The sequence below is a fragment of the Elaeis guineensis genome, chromosome 9 (assembly GCF_000442705.2).
Source record: "Elaeis guineensis isolate ETL-2024a chromosome 9, EG11, whole genome shotgun sequence".
Lineage (NCBI taxonomy): Eukaryota > Viridiplantae > Streptophyta > Magnoliopsida > Arecales > Arecaceae > Elaeis > Elaeis guineensis.
The window spans coordinates 55,441,776-55,463,044 of record NC_026001.2 but is presented as its reverse complement, the minus strand read 5'-3'; the positions used below and the strand labels follow the sequence as shown (position 1 = coordinate 55,463,044).

The 21,269-nt window shown below is 38.6% G+C and overlaps 1 protein-coding gene across 10 annotated transcripts in view; it reads right to left on the bottom strand.

Moving 5' to 3' along the window:
• The window catches only part of LOC105034176 (phosphoglucan, water dikinase, chloroplastic), a 146,089-nt gene that overhangs the window by 53,528 nt on the left and 71,292 nt on the right, over positions 1 to 21,269 (bottom strand). For 4 of the 10 annotated variants that reach the window (XM_073243502.1, XM_073243509.1, XM_073243510.1 and 1 more), the window contains 10 exons: positions 13,523 to 13,731; positions 13,297 to 13,415; positions 12,148 to 12,218; positions 11,894 to 12,011; positions 9,730 to 9,816; positions 9,531 to 9,617; positions 9,354 to 9,430; positions 8,445 to 8,501; positions 6,924 to 7,086; positions 6,662 to 6,794 (listed from right to left, as the gene is read on the bottom strand). In XM_073243502.1, the coding sequence (XP_073099603.1) occupies positions 6,662 to 6,794; positions 6,924 to 7,086; positions 8,445 to 8,501; positions 9,354 to 9,430; positions 9,531 to 9,617; positions 9,730 to 9,816; positions 11,894 to 12,011; positions 12,148 to 12,218; positions 13,297 to 13,415; positions 13,523 to 13,731 (1,121 nt within the window). The remainder of the gene's footprint in view (positions 1 to 6,661; positions 6,795 to 6,923; positions 7,087 to 8,444; positions 8,502 to 9,353; positions 9,431 to 9,530; positions 9,618 to 9,729; positions 9,817 to 11,893; positions 12,012 to 12,147; positions 12,219 to 13,296; positions 13,416 to 13,522; positions 13,732 to 21,269) is intronic. The other 6 variants (XM_073243503.1, XM_073243511.1, XM_073243507.1 and 3 more) reach the window with 5 other exon arrangements.

Below are 21,269 nucleotides of genomic sequence, written 5' to 3'. Positions count from 1 at the left end.
GACGATGGGGTCGAGGGCTGAAGTACCACCAACCCTTTTCCTAAGGATGCTTCTTCAGAAGAAAAAGAGTTATCATAAAGATGGTCTTGAAGAGATATGAAGGATATCATAGAGACAACAAAGGAGCAAAGCATTCGAGTGGAGTTCGGAGTGAGGTGTGCAGAAACAATTCGATAAAGATCGAAGATGTTAGAAAGAAATAGATGAAGGGAAAGTAGAGCTTGGACCAAACGAACTCTTCATGGATAGCAATGCTACCTTCTCAGCCAAGGATTACCCAACCTGTCGGACCCGGAGCTAACAAGTGGTACTGACTTGAAATATGGTATTGGCTTTAAAGCCACATCATGTCAGATTCTATTAGATCTGACTCCTCATTTTTTGGACCCAAGAAATGCTCAAGGATCGGATTCTCCAATCCCGAGCCGGGGAGTTCCTATGGTGGGAAAAAGAACCCATCTCGATGGACGACCAAGGAGGATCTCCGAGCTTCTTTTGGGGGTTGGAGGCTATGCCCTGACCACTCAGACAGCTCCCACCTTCGAATCCGCCTCTGGAACTCAACATTCAGAAGAAAAAAGAGACATAGAAAAGAAGCACAAAGCGACAGAAAGAAAATAGAGGGGCACCAAAAGAAAGGAACTGGAGCAAAAAAGTAATGGATGTGGAGAAAATGACCTTTAGATGGTAGGAGCAACTGCTAAAGATCGAAACAATGATCGGAATGGACTAGGATGGCGACAGAACCAGAGAGGAAGAAGCAAGAGGCCGTCGTCCAACTACACCAAGTGAACCCCTATAGAAGAGAGAAAGCAACAAGAGAGGTGCAGGACAGCTTTAAATATCGTCCCCTAATAACCATGATCGAGACCTCAACACCCCTCTCCCCATTGCAGATGTTGATACGTTGCATGATTTACACTGTCGCACCTCTCAACCCTTCATCACACCCAACCTATGATTGTGCCACGTAGGGTAGAATCTACAGAGCGGTCCATCGCCAATAGCTCTCCAACATGTGGGAGCTACGACCAATTCGATGATGATCCTGCAGGCCGGAGAATCAACCAAGGCAATGGCGGCATGATGCTTCGATTAACTCCATCATTATTGCAAATGCACAATTCACGAAATGATGGAACACCCAAATGCCACAATCCAAGGTGGTAATAAATGCTAGACGGCTGAAAGGATGACTCTTCAGAGAAAGCCTAAAACTAGGATAGGCATGACGATGAAGCTGCCCTTTCCACCCAAATCCGATGAAATCGACTTCGAATCTGGAATGGGGGGCAGCCAACTGACGGGGTGACATCCCCAACCTTTAGCCATTTCGGTAGAATCCCAAGTAGATGCTCGAGATCCTATTGAATCATGGCACTCACCCTCGTTCAGGTCGGACAGTCACCGAAATGACCTGAGATAGCAGCATCGCCAGTCCGTCTCCGACAAAGACTTTGTCGGTCTCTGGCTGAACACATAATCCGTTGAAAGATAGTGTTGCTGATTCAGCGGAGCAGGGACTCCTTGCCTAAGGTTGGCTAGAAACCGACCTAGAATATTATGACTACCAAAGAAGCAACTCCGGATAGAGACCGGACCCGAAACCCTCACTTCATTAGAAATTCAACCTGGACAAGACAAATAAAGGAGATATTGACGAAGAACCACTTCATTTAAAAAGGTCTGTATTCAGTTTAGAAAAATTTATTACAAATCGACTTCATTTGATCAAGGCTCATTACAACAAGAAAAAAGAAAGCACAAAATTCAGGCTTGATTGATGTCCTCGGGCTCGATTGACGTCCTCGAGCGTAAGAAGATACTACGTCTCGTGAGACCCTTGACAACATCCACACAAGAAGATCCTGAAGGAACCAAATCTAGGATTTCAGGGTTAGATCTTGAAACTTTTTTAAGATCAGGCAGCGGAAGACTAAAATAAATCAAAATTTATCTTATAAAATCAGAGAATCCCTAGATCTAAGATCCTATTACATGATTATTACATGGCATTAAATCAGAAATTAAAATATAAAGAGCAAGAACTACATGTTGATCATATCAACATGTTTCTATACTACATCTAATGTATGTAAAATATAATTGATCAGATCTATTACCTTGCAAGTTAGACATTCTAACTTTGCTGATCTGGGCTTGAGGATGATGTTGCGAGCCGCACATGCGTCCGGCCTCTAGGAGTCGTCCACACGAGCCCACAAATTATGATCAGAAGTCCTGATCCAGAAATCAGCACAGTATGCTAGTACTGTGCTGATCCTTCTTCGATGGTCAATCAGATGCCTCCTTGATTTGGACTCTTCCAAAGATGAGAAATAGGAGGAGTTTTAGATGTGAGACACTCTTAGAAAACTCACAGATGAAGGAAAGAGGTGAACTCAGCAACCCTAGAAGAAGATCCTCTTCTTCTTCTCTTTGCTCTCACCTAGACACTTAGTTTTATGTCTATTATATCTCCACGCTCCAACACCCTTTCTCCCTGATTTTCGCACGCCCCAAAGGTCTCTCAATGCTCTGTAATCAACGAAAATTTCAAGAAGAAATTTGTCTTAAATAATGAGATATGAAGAATCCTTGTCTAGGTCAAACACCTAGTCAAGGAAAATCCAAACAGGGCAAGACAAGGGTGCCCAACTCTTGGGCACCCTCTCCTTTTTCTGCCATGGACCACCAGCAAAGGGTGCACAATATGTGCCATAAAAGCCACGAAAATTTCAGAAAAAATCTGGCTAAAATCAGTGCCATAAGGAAAGAGCTTTGATTTCTTAAAATTCTATCTCATAGAATTGAAATCCAAACTAACTCCTACTTTGACTTGGTCCACAACCATATTCCATGTAAGAGAGAAAGAGTGAAAAGTTTTGGGTGTGCGTGAAGGCCTGGGAGAGAAGGTTTTGTCGCACAAAATAAGAGAGAGTGGGTGTGGGGGGCTAAGGTGGCGCAAGGTGGAATCCTAGTCTTACTAGGATTCAATCTATGACTTGTTCAAATTTGATTTCTCAAACCAAATCAAATCAAAAACCAAATCAACCCAATTAAAATAGATCTTAACCTAATTAAGAAACTAATTTAATCAGATTAAATTAGATTTAAATCTGATTTAATTTTCTAATCGAATTAGAAATTAGCTTGATCCAAGTCCTAATTGAACTAGGACTAGTTTTTCCTTGCACTTGACTTATCCAATAAACTAATTGGACTTGATCCAATCAAGTCCAAACCAAATCTAATTAAATCATATTCAATTAGACTTAATCTCAACCCATTGGCTAAATCAAATTAAGTCAATTAGCAATCGAATTGCTAATCGATCCTCCTGCAACACTTGCACTAGGTTAAATATCAATTGTATTGATCATTTAACCCTAGAACGATTCTTAATCGTTGATCAACCATCCGATCGGATCGTGAACTCTAACGTGTGTGACCTCATAGGTCCGAACCTAAACCGATAGCACAGAAATAAATTCCTGTACCAATCGAAGTGACCATCTAGCAATGGTACCCAACGGTCGGATAGGTCGAATGTATAGAACATCCTTAGAACCCATGCGGATATAGTTTCCATATAATTCATCCCCTTGACCAAAATGCTCATAGGACACCTCAAAGTTCAACTGTCAACTCTGATCAGGTTGTCCATATTGTATTTCAAAATATCAAATCCATCTGATGGATTACTCTGATCAAGATTTTGCTAAATTGAAATACAGTGACTCATTCTTTTCCAACTCTTCGAGTGATCAATCCCATCTTGATCACACTCCGACTTCACAAGTACTTGACTGTGCCCAGAAGCCTTCCGTCACTGAATTAAAAATTCAATTAGTCCAGTACCAAAGCACAGTGAGTTGCTTGCAAGTCACTGAGGCGATCTCAGGTTTAAGGGACACTTATTTCTATATCCCATCAGAGACATTCTTGACAACAGAATGCTCTGGAGTTGGTCACGTTTAATGACGATGTACCCTTACATCTCACCTAAATGCCATACCAGTGTCTCCACACTCCTTGGTTAAGAGGACAACCAACCCATATGGCCTACAGTGACCTATGCTCGATAGAAGCTATCATCCTTATTAACAATCCATCATTTGATCGTGAACAGTTTTAAGGACTAATCGATAAATCCTCTCTTTATCGAACCTACATAGTCCTAAAGACTTCATCACAACAATGGAGTTCATTAGAAGATGAAAACTTGTGATGAAAATGTCAAAAAAATATTTTATTTATTAACAAATCAATTACAATACAAGGTTGCTCAACCGTCAACAAGTTAACGATTGGCTTTTGGGACATTTTCCAACAAATCCGCTTAACAATCACTAGTCTCCACTAAAAGATATCGGAGATGGCATAGCTAGTACCTTCTCGGGAACCCATCCATCTCCTGGATATTCCTCGGAGGGCCAGAAAGCTAACTTGAAGGAGGCAAAAAACTACCCCTAGAAAGGTCCACTGTCCCAGATCTTTTTATGGAGCACAATGCAAAAAAAGCCCCCAAGTGATCGCCGTTGTAGCTCCACAGCTGGAATGAAAGTATTTTTGCATACCTCCCATGCCAAATTGGGGTACCTACGAGTGCATCCCCTTGAGGCACTCCACGATCGATCGGAGGTAGGGGAAATCTCCTCCAGAGAGAAGTAAATGCCGATGATTCTCAGATGTCGGATGAATTAGCACCACTACAATATCACAAAAGATGATTAAAACAAGACCAGCTTTAGGCAACAGGCCCCCTATTTATAGGAGAGGCGGACCTGGTGCATTCTGCCACCTCCATGATCACACGACAAGTGTCACAACTTGAAAGGCCTCAAGGACCATGCTTCCTAAGGAAAAGAGCCCCAACCATCCTTTTCGGCATGCTATCATTTTCTAGAAGCTCCAGCATTAAAAGTGACGCTCCTATAGGCCTCCAGATTGTATGACCCCTAGCTGCACAATCCTCGAAATAGACCACCTTCGACGAACCATGAAGTGTAGCAGCACACCTACCAGCGCACAGCACGTGGTGGGCGCAAATGAATCCATGATTTCCAAGACCCCACTTACCATGTGCAGCTAAACAAATGCCCCAAGGAGAGAAAAATCAAAGGAATGACTGGCAGTTAACTACTCCCACCGTCTGAAGTGATGAAGCCACTTTAGATTTGGGAGTGGGGGGTAATTGTTATTGAGATTACCCATTATCGAACCCAAGCTCTCCTCATGATGAAGCCGAGCACCCATTACTGGCCTGATAAGGTTAGATCACCTCTTAGCGCTACAAGATCAGCCTCCACCCAACCTTCACCTCGGTCAGTTACCGATCTCAAGATCGGGACCTCCCCAACAACCCTCGACGACTCATGTGAGTAGTCCCAGATGGAACCTCACTCTAGGTTCCCAACCCACTCGATCGTCCAGACAATCTCTAACATTCTCCAACAACCTCCGAGTCATGCACACAACCCACAATCTACACCCATGACTGACAACTCGGATCATACCATGGTGGACAAATCCCAACGACTTGTCAAGTAGTGGCCTCCTAAACACTAATGACCTATCAGCATCCAACATAACAACCTACAATACCCTCTCAATATAAAAGAGGTACGCAGGTGCCCTTCAGGTAAGGGCTAGACTCCTGGCAGAAAAGGCCGGCACTCTTGCTCTTACCCCACCTTTTTTCTTCCTTCAAATTGTTCCCTAAGCTCTAGTTGACTTAAGCATTGGGAGTCCCACCAGATATGCTTCAGCGAGAGGACTTTCCTTGCAAGTCCCCAGGCCGCGGAGGGTGGCTCGCATCCTGGGGTGCACCCGACTGACCTCCCAATGCAGTGCTACCGGAGCTCAATGACAACCAAGATCCCGACTGACCTCCCAATGCAGTGCTACCGGAGCTCAATGACAACCAAGATTTATAGAAGTATGAAAGGATAGTCTTTAGGTTATCCACTCAGATTCATTCAAATTGTTAAAATGGTTTAAAATCAATATACAGGATTTCTTTTTTCTAATGATAAAGGTTCCTGTAATACTGGTCACTGCTTGATACCATCAACAGATTTTTTTTTTTTTTTTGACATGCCGTCTTAGATTTCTCAGTCATACAAAGGGAGGGGTTTTGTAGAATCCAACTTCAAGAAGGCATGTAGCCTGGAGAGAGATGGTGCAACAGGAGTTTTTCTATCAATGAAACTGCATTTCAGGAAAAAGAACCTCGGTCATGTTTGTGTCTACTTCCTAGAATTTTACTATGAAGAAGTGTCCTTCAAGTCTTGGAAGAGAGAAAAAAAGATATGCAGATACAAATTCACCCTATTCGTGGTTGACCTTGGTGGCTCATCTGCAATAGTACTTGCATCAGATAGTTATGGACAGCATTCAGGTTTTGGAAAATCGATGAGGTCTTGAGATACTACAATATAAGACCATCAAGCCACTGATATGCTCGTCCATCCTTGTTTGATTGGGTTTAAGAATCCCTATGCAAATTTTTGAATATTTTAGGAATGAGTCAAAGTCATCTCTTAGACCAGATCCTTTTTATTAAATGAACAGCGTGCACTGAATTTAAGAGACCAAAAAAAAAAAAAAAAATGTAAGCATGAGAATAAAAGACCCATAATTCTATGATTACATTTACCTTTCTCAGAAAATGCTGCTAGACTCGCAAGCTGACCACATGCAGCAGCTTTAGCACCGGATGATCCAGTAGTTGCTTGTGAAAGCTGTAGAACATCAGTAGTAGTACTTCTACTATAGGAATATACATTTAGCTGTAAAATATACAAAAAATATAAATAACTTAAATTCACTTTTAGGAAAAAGGACTGAAGGATGAAAGCAGGAAGATACTAATATAATATTTGTTTGAAAATTGTTAAATCTAGTAAGAAAAATGGTACCTTACTCGAGTAAGTTGCACCAGCAGCAGGCAAAGAAGAAAGTAATTCTGTGAATTCCTCCTCGGGTGAAGCTCCACTACTTGATACATTTTGAGGTAAAGCCTCTCTGATACCTCTAGATGATGAGGAACATAAATGAACATGAGAAGCTGACGCTTCCAACCTATTATCAAAAATGAGAAACAGACTTTAAGCCAAGTTATTAAATACTATTACCAAACCCCATACCATTTTTCTATTGGAGCGGTACCGGTATCAGAACGCCAATGGCACCAACAGAATGTACCAAAGCTGATTCCAGAAAATTACAAAACCATAGGCACCAAACAGATACATATCGGAACAGCCAGAAGATACTGGTACAGCTGTTTTGGTGCCCTAGAAGTTATATTGGTGCCGGTTTCACCATGGAACTGTATGGTACCCAATTGTACCATCCCGTTCCAGTAGTTTCTGAAACCATGCTCTAAGCACATAGCCAACAAATAGAAGGAAACTGATCAAGAAATTAGGATTAGTTAATGAACCAATTATTCATGCCCAGTAGAAAAATGATAGATTCCATCCATGTGCACATCAGATTCGCATGACCAAACAAATAAAATCTTTATGTTAGAAAAGAGATCCTTACACTTTCTGCAAGGATGCAATTCTTACTTAATAATTACACAGTGATATGTTCAATATTTGCCATACAAGTTGGCACCATACCGAACCAGTACAGAATCTCATAACGTACCAACACTCGGTATGCCTTGCCATTTTGTACCGTACTATATACCAACACTGTAATAGAATGGTAATGTTATAGGGATCAATATTGAGACAGTGAACATTGGATATGTTAATCTTAATACAATCAACATCATAGATGATATTGAAGAGGATGACAAAAACATTCTTTTAGAAGGATGCTCTCCGTCTTTCTAGTTAGTTCTCTCATAACTCATTTGCTTTATATTTTTGTTAGATTTTGCGAACATAAATGTGGTTATGTTCATCACACATCTTATGAGTCAATTTTGTACGTTAATAACTTGCATGACCTTCAAAGAGCCAATAAGCTAACGGACAGGGTAATACACATGAGTGGCTTCATTATTTACTTGAAATACCACAGCCAAGGATATGGTGATGCCTTGTATTCTTACAGCTAGATAGGTGGAGTATCTAGTCCTTGATAGAGTGATCATTCCTCTATTCAAATGAAGGTAGTCTGTGCTTGCACATGGTTGTGGAATATTACATCAAGCTGGCAAGGTTTTGTTATCACTTTATACTTGCTGATCTGATATAATTACTTTCAGCCAAATTGTGAAGCAACTATCGCGCACAGAGCCTATGGAGAAGATATGATTGAGTCACGAGTCTAATTGTTCAAAAAGATCCAACTCTAGGGCATCAATAAACATCAGATGGAAAAAAAACATCAACATCGTAAACTAAACAACCATAATGATTAAAAAATAATATCTAAAACCAAAAGCAGATTGAAAAGAAGTGGAAAAAAAAATTGCATACCAATCAAATGACCAATATGCACCCCACACTTTATAGGTCGCCAACCAGTACAGCACCCTGTACGTCAGCATGACTTGCCTTTACTTTCTATATTAGCATTCAACAAATTGCAAGTGACCAATATGCACCCCATACTGTATAGGTCGCCAACCAGTACAGCACCCTGTACCTCAGGATGACTTGCCTTTACTTTCTATATTAGCATTCAACAAATTGCAAGTGAGCCTAATACAGATCCACAGAGTCTAATCTGAGTGGTTGTTTAATCTACAGCTAACAAAGGCTGGTCTGATAAAATGAAAGTTATGGTAGTATATTTACAGGTCATATGGGCCGATCAAGGGCCTTAGAGTTGTGATATTGGTCAACTTGTAAGTCAAGCCTTGTACAATCCGTGTTTTGGTAGCAAGATTACAGATAGGTTAAAAACCTTGAAACCATATGCAACTCAAGAATAGAAGTCAACGATTCATTTACCGGACCAACTTAAAAAATATGGTCTTTGAATATATGGAAAATTTAAGAGATAGAATAGAAAATTTGTAACATTTTCTAAAAGAAATACAGAAGCATTACCAGCATATTATAATAAACATAACACTAACCATAACCATCAAGCCTTGTCCCAAATTTTTCACAAAAGTTCGAGCAAAAGATGGGAAGCCCAGAAATTCACAAAAATCAAATTTGGATCCATTCACTAGCTTTCAACATTTGCTTTATAACTGACTACCAACCTAACGTCAACCCTCCACTTTACATCCCTGCTTGAGACTAGCATCAGCATTGATGTATTCATTGTGCATATTCGGCTAAGTGTGCATGCATGTGTTTTTCAGTTTTTATATGGAAAGGTGAAATTCATAAACAAATAAATAGACTAATGATAATCAATCTATAGAATATAACCTCACATATTTCCCTTCAAGCATTTGAATATCAGCAATTTTATCATCATCTTCACACGTCACAAGAATCACCTTCTCCTGCAAAATGATAATTGTGAAATAACAGACCTAAATATCATTTCCCTTAAGTGAGATTGCGAAGGAAGCTATAATTTGTAAAAAGCAAAGCATGACTGACTTGTCGGGCCCTAACACCAAGATGTGAAAGGTGTGGTAGCTCTTGTAGAAGTACAACCCCCACAATGTTATCTCCAGCAGCCTTAACCTGTTGCAATTATATTTTCTGAGTTGCAGTCCAACATCTTGCAACAGTATGGATATTAAATCCATAAAAATAAGTACAAAATAAAAACTAGAAGAAAGAACTACTTTTTAACCTCTTCATCTCCATCCGCTTTATTTACTACAAGGATAACAGGTCCTTTAATAGATGAAGGCAAAGAACCTGGAACAATGCTTTCTACCTGCCGCATAAAATACAGCCTTTTAATGTGATAATCATGTGTTTAAAGCTAGAGAGCAAAGTTTTAGAAAGGACAGAAATTAGATTATCCTCTAATATCTTAAGTAGTTTAAAAACAAAAGCAAGGTTTGAAATACCGAGGATCGTATAAAAAGAAACTAATGTCTTTGAAATTTGGTTGAGAATATTTTTATAGGAAGCTAACACTTCTAGTAAGCTTTGACCTCACTTGGGATGATTTTGAACCTTAAAAACCAAGTTGAGATGGATTTATTGAGAAAAGCCAACTTGAGAATAAGGAGTCGACTCCTACTTCAGAAGAGCTAACTTTGGCATGCAAAAAGACTGGCATGCAAAAGGACAAGCATGCTTCTGTGAGTTGACTCTCTCAGAGGGACAGAGAACTTTTTTTGGCACACCCTGCAAGAACTGACTCATAGACTCTGTGGGTCAACTCCTAGATTTCACAAGTCGACTCTTCACTATAGCGAGCCGACACTCTTAGAGTAGATAGAATACAGATTTTTGAAGACCTGAAGAAGAGTCGACTCTTGTTCTACGCAAGTCGACTCTTAGCCTTCACAAGTCGACTCTTGAGCTCTACGAGTCGACTCTTAAGCTTCTGACAGCCATAACAAATTATTCTGCAAAAGGGGTAGAAACGTCCAAAACTTGTTGCAATGGCTAGTTTTGGTCTCCAACGGGCAAAAACGGCTAGTTTTGGATTCAAACAACATTAAATGACCAAGAAATTGCTTGAAAATAAAAGGAAACCTAAGTGAACAGTAGAAAAAGCCTATTCAAAGAAAAGATGCCTCCTTTCAACTTTGAGTGCATTCAAGAGTGTTCATCAACACCACATTCAAAAGTTTTTGGATTTTGTGAAAGCAACCAAGAAGAAAAGTGTGTGCATTGAGTGCAAAGCTTCCCAATCTTCTTCAAGCGAGCAACAACAACTTCTATTAGCGCATTAAGGAGCTTTTTCTGTGGTAAAATTTCTGTATTCTGAAATTTTTTGTAATAAATTTCAGAGGGCCTGAAACTCGAGGAAAGACATAATCAAGATTTTAAAAACCGGTACTAGACCCTATGCCAGTTGCCGATCAGTATGGTACAGTACCATACCATACCACCCTATATCGAAAATTAAAAATTCAAAAAAATCCCATCCAATGGAAAAAAAAGAAAACCAAGCTATATTACCAGCCCGTACCGCACCGTACCAGCCCGTACCGTGCGGTTTGATCCGGTTCAGGCCATTTTTCGAAAAATCAGCCTGAACCAAATCGATTTCCCATCGGTACAGTACGGTATGGAGTGTACCAACCGATTCGGATCAATACGAAATACTATAGACATAATCCAAGCCTGAAAATTAGATTGAGAGCCTAGGGAGAAGCTTGTAAAGGTATTGGTTGGTGATCCCAGAAAACTAACTGGGTTTGATTGCAAGTCTGGCTAAAACAATTGCACTGTAATCAGGGGCTTATAATAAAAATTTTCAAGTAGAGCTTGGAGAATAAACATAGGTGCTTGGAGTGCACTGAACCACTATAAAAATCCTATGTTTGTGTGTGTGCCTTCTTGTCTCTGTTTGCATTCTTTAATTACTTGCATTAACTGCACCTCACTTAATTTATTTGAAACATCAGCACATACTTGCTTTGATTTTTGAGAAACCCAATTCACCCCCCCCCCCTCTTTGGTTGTCTAGCTGGGCAACACCTCCAACAAAAACATACACCATGAATCAAAAAATACATTAATCCAGGCTCCACCTCTGTCCATTTGCATAAAGAATGGAGCATGATAAATGCAAGCATAATGATAATCACTGAACATTCTCCTAGAATTAGGATCCAATATCGAAAATCGAACATAAATTCAAATTATGCTACAAAATAGATGCTTCAATAATGACTTATTTTTAACGGTTAGTTCTAGATTCATACCCAAAACTTACTTCGATGACTAGAATGGCTTCAAGTTTAGTATCTTAGAAATTCCAAACACAACATGGAATATTGGAATACATGTAAAATAATTACTATCTTGGATGACCAAATAAGATTAAGTACCTGTAGAAGTGTACCATTAGCCATCCCAGGGACAAGAACATCCCAGCCCGAAGATCCCAATGCCATCCGTATGGCTTTTAAAAGAAGAGTACAGAGTTTTGAAACCTGAAAAATAACACTGCAAAACAATGTTGAGAAAGAACATCAGCAGATTTGGCGAGCACTCAGCTTAGTCTCTGTATTTAAAAAATAAAACAATGCATGGAGATATGCTGCAATTTAAAATGCAGAGAAAAAGCAGGAAAAGGCAATACCCTGCACGAATTTCTGCTTCAGTGTATGTCCTTACACTGTTCTCTGGGATTCCAAGGGATTTCCCTAGTTTCTGCAATACCACAGAAAAAAAGGGTAAGGGCTTGGTCTCATAGCCTTGTTAGTAAGGATATATGCAACTCTGAGGTGTGATGGAAACCAACATAAAAAAAATCATGACAAATGAAAGGAATTTGTAAATTAATCAGGAGTCAGAGGATTATTAAGTATAGAATAGACTATGTAAAGGAACAAATATGTACTGAGAAATTCATAAAGTAATTGAATGTGGATTTTCTACAACATAACATATAGCATTACTATTGCAATGAAATTTGAAAAAGCTGCTGTTGAAAACAAGGTACCTGCCCCATTCACAAAGGCATGCATAATTATTTCTTTTCTACCTTTTCCTAACCAAAAAGTAGAAGCTACCATTTTTATATATTGAAAACGGAAATAATTTATTAAGGAATTTAACATTTAGTTTCAGCCCTGGATTAAAGTGCTAGTTGTCCTGATATTACCGCACCCAATGTCTTACCGGCACCCAAGGCACTTGCATGGTATTGGCTGCATTCCAATGCAGGCACACAGCACTGCCATTGTTTGCCAAGCACTGACATGGCATGGGCACATAATACCTCAATCCTTGGTATTAGCAACTTTGGAAAAAAGACTTATAAAATATAATTTAAGAACTTAAAGGGGTACAACAGTGTAAGATAAGGTTGGAGAAAAGGTAAAAGCATCCATTGAAGGCATAACTTTGTAATAGCTGGACTATTTAGGAGTAAAATATTGAAAAATTGTGGGTTATTTAAAAACTTGGAAGTATGCTTTCAGCAAGCTCTGATAGAATTGACAAAAAAACATTAGACAAGTTCCTTCAACAAGTTAAAGAGATTATATTTTCATGTTCAGCATCAGCTATCTATGGTGAAGCATTTTCATACTGGGAAAAGGATAAGGTACTAAAATTATGGAGTTCAGGCAAATGTAAGGCAGAAAGAAAATCCACAATCTGGAAAGAGAGATTCAGATTTTAGAGACCAAGCAGTTCTAATCTTTGGCAACAATGTTAAAAATGATAAATGAATAGTGGTACAGACAATTTTCAGAAATTAACAAAAAAAACAAAGAATGTTGACCTGGACTCTGTCAGGAAAAATCTGAATAAGTGCATCAGAATATTCTTCTGTTAACCTCCTTGCTCTGTCAAGAGTAGCCTTGAGCCTTAGAGCCCATATATATTTTCCATCTTCATTGCCTAACCATATATAAGCAAGAGACAGAGACATGCTTAGCAAAGACATTATACTATTGCAGTAGATCCAATTCTATGATAATCAAAACACAAAACAGGACAGGAGGTACCTTCTCTTTCATGTAAACCCTTGTGTAGCCATGAGAAAAGCTCACTCTCTATAGCAGTGCACTCTTCTAATTTCCACCCAGAAAGGCCAATCTGGCGAATGCCAATGATAAGGGCACCAAGAGGATGATTCCAACAACTGATGCTTTTTAACCCTACATTTTGTGCAAGCCAAGATGACCCTCCCAAAGCTTCAAGAGCATTAAGGAATCTATCATGAGAAAGATAAATGGAAGAGTCAGAACATAATAAAGGGAGTAACATCATAATTGAGGTTCCCCATTATTGTTAAAGAGTATTATTTCCTTAAAACACTTTCCCTTGTAATAAGCTGATAATTAGAGAGACACACTTTCTCACCTCAACTTATCTAAACAGTAGAAACAAAAGTTATATTTGCCTCTTACCCAGCCATAATATCATCAGGAATGTTGAAAATGATACTTAAAAAAATCATTAAGAATCAGCAATTACATTATCATTAGAGAAGAGCTCTTCGATTGTCTGTCTTTTCATTTGTTCCATTCACATTACCCTTATCATCCTTCTCCTTAATGAAACTTCTCACCCAAATGTAAAAAGCTTTCTAATAAGGACCTTCAAGTACTAGTTAATTTATTAATTCTCATGATTTTTTTAATCAAATTAGATATATATAAAAGAAACTACAAAGTGATGCATTCAAAGCAACAGAGGACCAAGTCCTCCATGCAAAACTTCTTCCATGAACTACCATATGACTAATATCAGTTGTGAACCACAGGTTTAAGAACATCATTCTCTTGGGTCCTTATTCTCAGTAGTTATGTATGTAATGAACATACACTCAATTCAGAATTAAATAAGTATCAGTAGTTGACAAGCTAAGAAAAATATATAGGTACAAGAACACCATCATATGTCACAAAAAGCAAAACTTGGCAAGAAGGGAAGGAGACAAAAGAGAACCAGATCTGACCATGGTTGAAGATGAATAAAGAAAGGGGAAGATTGAGGAGAATCTTGCTCCACTGACCCCCTCCCCATCTCTCTCTCTCTCTCTCTCTCTCTCTCTCTGTGGTTCTGTTTTTACAGGAGGGGGTTTCAGGGGATGATGGATGGAGGAGCATGGGGAAGCAGAGATGATTGGGATGTGTCAGGCATGAAATAGGAGATAGCAAAGCCGTTTGGGAAAAATGTGAAAGCAAAATTTTACTGCTTTCCCTTAAAACTGAAAGTCATGTTTCCCAAGCAAAGTATGCTGAACCGGTACCGGGCCAGCCGGCGATACGGTTCGGTATGGTTTCATACCGTACCGAACCGATGACCCGAACCGGAAAAAAAAAAGAGAGAAATAGAGAGAGAGAAAGAGGAAGAAAAAAAAAGAGGGGAAGGAGCCGGCGGGGCCGCCAGACAGCCTCCGACTGGCCGCCGTAGCCATCGGAGGGCGCAGTCCACATGCGCGGTGCCGCAGGCGTGAAACAAGGGCATCGCACCTGTTTCGCAAATTTTTTTAAAAAACATGGTTTTAAGTGAAGTCGGCAAACGATTTGCCAGCTTCACAATTTTTGTTTCGAAAAAGAAGAAGGGGGCGGAGCCGTGGAGGGGCTCCGCCCGCTCGACCACCCTCAGGCCATCGGCGTCGGCTTGCCGGCCACCGGGAGCCTCGCAATGGAGGCACCGTCCGTCCAATAGGTTCCCGTCCCCCCTCCGAGCACTCTCTCTCTCTCTCTTTTGCTCTCTTGAAAGCCCTATCGGACGATACGGGGCTCGGAAGCCCTCCGACGGCCGCAGCTGGCCTCCGACGGCTCCCACCTCCCTCCCTCCCCTCCCCTCTCTCTCTTTCTCACTTTCCGTTCTTTTTTCTTCAGTACCGCCGGTGTACTGATTTTACCGGCCAAATCGTGCCGGTTCCCCGCCGGTCCGGTACGAGATGGGGTGTACCGGCCGGTTCGGCACGGTATGGCAAACCTTGTTCCCAAGAAATACCAAACTTGAAATTCTAACCTATATTTAAAATAGTTTTCAGAAAAAGAAAAATATGAACCGCCTAACCTGAAGTAACAACAAATTACTCAGTTTGAGTATAGTGAAACAAGGAAGCAGCGACTAGAATGAAGTCTGAAGCAGCAATCAATACTCAAATATGAATATGGTTGTGACTTGTGAACCCACAAAGTCATACAGTCAAAGATATAAAACAGCAACAGAAACAACATCAGGACAATCAAAAGAAGCACAAGGAGGACCAGTTGGAAGCAAATATGGCAGGAAAGATAGAGGATAGAAAATTTAAATGGCAAATTACTTGAACAAAGACTAGACCATGATTAAGGTGATGTTATTTGAAAACAAACACCAAGTAGTTTCGCAAAGAAACTCTCACATAATGTGTTTAAATCTTGAAGGGACACATATGATCTGCACAAAAGCTTAGCAAATATAGGAAAATATGAAAGCATAACCGCATGTGAACAGAGAAGTTTAATGAAAACTTAATGATTCAAATCCCATGGGACAGGCATGCTCCCATTTCCCCCCAAAAGGGGACACGCCATGTCCTGCCCCTTCCGAGTGGTCAACCTGGTCAAGCATCCAAGTACTTCCTTGCAATGCGCTTTTTTGTATTTTTAATCTTTGTAATTGGTCCTAGAAGGTTTTATCATTTTATTTGCTTTTTAAATATAATTGGATTTGAAAATAATGTATTTAGTGTAAATTGGCCTATTTAGTGTACTCTAGAGTCAGAAGCTATGTACTTATATGTAATTTTATTTTTGTATCAAACAAATTTTTGTTAAAATTTTAATAGTAATGTTCAATGTACTTTCGTAACTGCATAAGCCATTAAGATATATGCTAAACTAGAACAGTGCCCACCTAATGGCTAGCCTTGATTATCAGAACAAGATGATAAAAAATGGAAAATAACTAACTGAAGAATGTCTCATAAAGTGTATTTCAATTTGACATTCCTGCTTTGTACTGTCAATCTCTATCTGCTCAGGAAAGATATGCCTCCTTACCACCACAAAAAAAAAAAAAAAAAAAAAAAAGAAAACTCATGTGAAAAGAGATTGCGGGTCATGATATTGTGTGAGCCGCAAGGGCTGAGGGGACATGCTTTCATGAACCAAAAGTGGACTCTCAAAGTCCAAACTGAGAGTGGGAGGGTGAGCATGCCACACACCTCGCTTGCACCATGGCCATGTGTGAAATCGTCACAATGCTAGGGTCAATCTCGAATAATCAAGCTCTCTCATGGGTACTCTCCCAATTTTTATTCCATAAATTTCTTCACATTCCTCTTTGATTTTACTTCCCAAAAAAATGCCTTCATGATTTGAAGCCACTCAAACATCAAGATAGGCAGCAGATCACCGATTTCACCTCCTATTCCAGGCAAGACCACCATGGGATTGGCAAGGCACCCCGCATGATAGGGGTTTGGTGTGGGCTATCCAATGGCCCACCTTCATAAAGAAATGAGACAGGATGGGTAGGATACCCCAATCCCAATGATTGTTAAATCATTGCAAAAACCTAAGGAAACTAGAAAGTCAAAGAATTAAGGTTCACGGACAGCAAAGAAGATGCATTCCAAGAAGGTTGGACGCAAATATTGATTTTTAACAATGTTCAGAAGGACCGAATGCTTAACAAGGTCAAAGTGATGATCAACAAATTAGAAAGGTATTTAATAACCAAATATATATATACATATACATACATACATTAACACACACACACATAGATATGTCTGTATATGTATGTATGTATGTATGTATATATATTTACATATATACACATTTTCTCCTTGCCTAAGCTTATGCATGGTTCCAAATTCTACACCATATGGTCCTTTCCAAAATTTATGATTTCCTTTATAAGTAATCTTTCCATCTCCCTTCAATTTGAGTTCTGTTTTGTGCTTTCAAAATGTATGCCTTCTTTGAATAGTCAATTCAAAAACTAAATATTGTTTTAAAACCATAAAACCTAGTCACTTTTTGAAATTGTATTTCATTAGCATCATGTTGACCTTGTGGTTACGATGCCTTTAAGTACTAAACCTCAGTGTCATTTTAAATTAGGGTTTCATTGAATTTTGGACTCTATAGCCCAGAGAATGCCGTACCGGGCCGAACCGCCCGGTACGGGACGTACCGAATGGGACCGACGGCCAGCCAATCCGGTTCGGCCATTTTTTCTGAAAAAATATCCGAACCACACCGAACCGGACAGTTTGGCACAGTTCAAAGCCACACCGCTCGAAATCGAGCGGTATGGCCCGGTTCAGTACGGTTCGGCTTGAACTGAATCGTACCGACAATGCCATGTGGGGAGCATGTGGGGGGGTGTAGTGGGATCTGGGCTATCATTTAGTGGCAGCCCAAATGCTTTCTCTGAGAGAAACCCGAGAGCTCTCTCAGAGAACTCCCGAGCTCTCAGGCGTTCGATGACACAAGCTAAAAAAAATTAAAAAAATGAGAAAAAATTCTGTCAAATTACAGCACTGATTCGAGGAGATGCTGATTTTTAACCGAGAGTAAGGTAATATAATTATTATTTTAGTGAATATTTTATTTTTTATCTTTTTGTGGCTAAAAAAAAAGAACGAAGAAGTAAGAAAATAAGATAAAATCATGCCAAATTTTTGTGATTTTGATATGATTTGATCATATGTGATAGATCTTTGAAAGATCTACATGATGACACCAAAATCATTGATTTTCATTAATTATATATTTTTTAAATATATATTTATTTATAAAAAATTATTAAAAAATAAATTAAAAAAATATAAAATCAGAGTTTCAGAATCATGTTTAAAATGATTCAAGCTACTTGAATCTAACCTCAGATTTTTTTTAAATTTTTTCAATTAAAAATATTTTTATAATTATTTAAATAATAAAAAAATGTTATCAAATAAAAGATATGTAAAATTAGTATTATATTTTAGTTAATTCAAAAATATTATTTGAAACATATAATATATTTTTTGAATTTATGAGTTTTAAATTATGATTAAATTTTTTTTGAATTTATATATAATATTTTTTAATAATTATAAAATTATCGTGTTTTGTTATACTTGCAGAAATGAGTAAAAAGAAAAATTCAGAGCATGACATTAGTTGAGATCATTAAGTATATATTTTTTAAAATATATATATTTATTCGAAAAAAATTATTAAAAAATAAATTCAAAAAAAATATAAAATCAGTTTCAGAATCATATTTAGAATGATTCAAGCTACTTGAATCTAATCTCAAATTTTTTTTAAAATTTTTGAAATTAAAAAATATTTTTATAATTATTTAAATAATAAAAAAATATTATCAAATAAAAAATATGTAAAATTAGTATTATATTTTAGTTAATTCAAAAATATTATTTGAAGCATATAACATATTTTTTTGAATTTATGAGTTTTAAAATTATTATTAAAATTTTTTTGAATTTATATATAATATTTTTTAATAATTATTAACTTGCGTATTTTGTTATGCTTGCAGAAATGAGTAAGAAGAAAGATTCAGAGCGTGACATTGGTTGGGATCATAGCGAGATACTCTCGACTCGGCATCATTGAAAAAGCAAATGGTGCAACACAGAGTTCAAGAGAGGAGGGATGACTAGGTTGAAGCAGCACCTTACTGATAGTTATCTTGATTTGTCCATATATTGAAAATGCCCACAGAAGGTCCAACAGTTGATGAAGAAGCACTTCACTGATTCGAAAGCACGAAGGAAAAGGCAAAGCAGAAGAGGACGGAAGTGGACTGTCGAACTGCAAAGCCACCTTATTATCACTCTAGAGAGTCAGAAGAGGCTTCCGCTCCAGATAATGAGGCACGGATTCAGACTGCCATTCAGACGAGCTTGGATGATCAATACCGGCAGGAGGAGATGGCCGGATATAAAAAGCGATTTGGACCATCGTGCTACAAATCGGGATCTGGATCAACGACCGATTAGGAAGAATCCGAGTTCAAAAGGACTACCTCAGTCAAAAAGTCCGATGTAGAGGGAACAGACAATATATCATCTTTATTGAGAGCTTTTGGCAGTAAGAGGAGGTCCTCCAGAAATATTCCAGTAGGAGCCATCATCCATGATTTGGATCCACATGTTTTTTTCAGTAAAGATTCAAAGCAGTAGAGGATTGACACTATGATGAAAAAAGATAAGAAGAAGATATGTGGCGAGCTATTGGATCATGATTTTATTTCAGCCATATTCCAGCAAATGCAGCAGGCAATCTTTACTATCGATTTGTCATTTCAACCATAAAGGCTGCCGGCCAGAGTGTAGATCTGCCAGGACCTAAGGACATCTATGGTCAGCTTCTTGACAGTAACAAGGAGGATTTGCAGAGATGGATTGCTTCTTACAAGAATAAATGGCCCACATACGGACTGACAGTGATGTGTGATGGTTGGATCGGTCCTACTAGATGGAGCATTATTAATGTTTTGACAGATGAAAAAATATTTCTTCACAAATCAATTGATGCTTCAGATAAGATACACGATGTCGCATATATTCTTGGTCTGATGGAGGTGATTGATTCAGTAGGTGAGCAGTATATCGTGCAAGTCATCACAGATAATGGACCACAATATAAGGCTGCCGGAGAGTTGCTGATGGAGCAGCGACCGCAGATATACTGGACTCTATGTGCTGCATATTGCATTGATCTTATATTGATAGATATTAGAAAGATTCGTAGGATGCAGCAGATAGTGGAGATTGCCCAGACTATTATTAGATTCATTTACAATCACACATGGGTCCTTTCATTGATGCGGACATATACTAGGGGGGAGATCTTAAGACCGGATATCACACAATTTACTACCAACTATATAGCACTTGATAATCTTCTTCAGAAGAAAGCAGCCTTACATCAGATGTTTGTTAGTGCAGAGTGGTAGGAGAGCAGATATGCGAGGACCGGCACTGATGGTAGTCATATGGAGAACTTGATGACAAGTCAGTCATTCTGACAGCGGACTGAGAAGATAGTGAAGACTATTAAGCCATTATACGATGTGCTTCACACCGTGGATAGTGAAAGACATCCCTAGATGGGCTTCTTATATTACATGATGGAGAGGACAAAGAAACATATCGGTGAGAATGATCCAAAGCATACTCAAGAACTCATTAACATCATTGAGCGCCGTTGGGACTATCAGATAGGTAAAGATTTGCATCTAACCGGTAAGCACGGATTCAAAAATACTTTATAATATTTTTTTTTATACTTATAAAAGTGTACTTAATCAATTATAAAATTTATCTGCAGCTTATTATTTGAATCAAGATTCCAGTATACCATTCCTGGGATAGATATGGATAATGAGCTTTTTGCTGCTCTTCGTAATGTGATATATAAGATGATGTCCAATCCAAAAATCACATCCTTGTGTCTGCAAGAAGTATGCTAGTTTAAAATAGATGTGATTATTCCACTGATATCGATCTGTACTCAACGATATATTTATAAATTTAATAAATATATTTTTTTATAGACGAAACAGTTTAAAGAGGGATCAGACAGCTTTGAAGTTCCATCAGTTGTCATAAGCAAAAAGTAGATAAATCCAGATAAATTACATTCAATAATGAGCAGCATAGATTGACATCAAATGCCTAATAATATCATAAAATTTGATATGTAATTTTGCTTTTACAGCTGAATGGTGGATTCATTTTGGAATATCCGTAGAATATTTGAGAGGTGTGGCTATACGCAT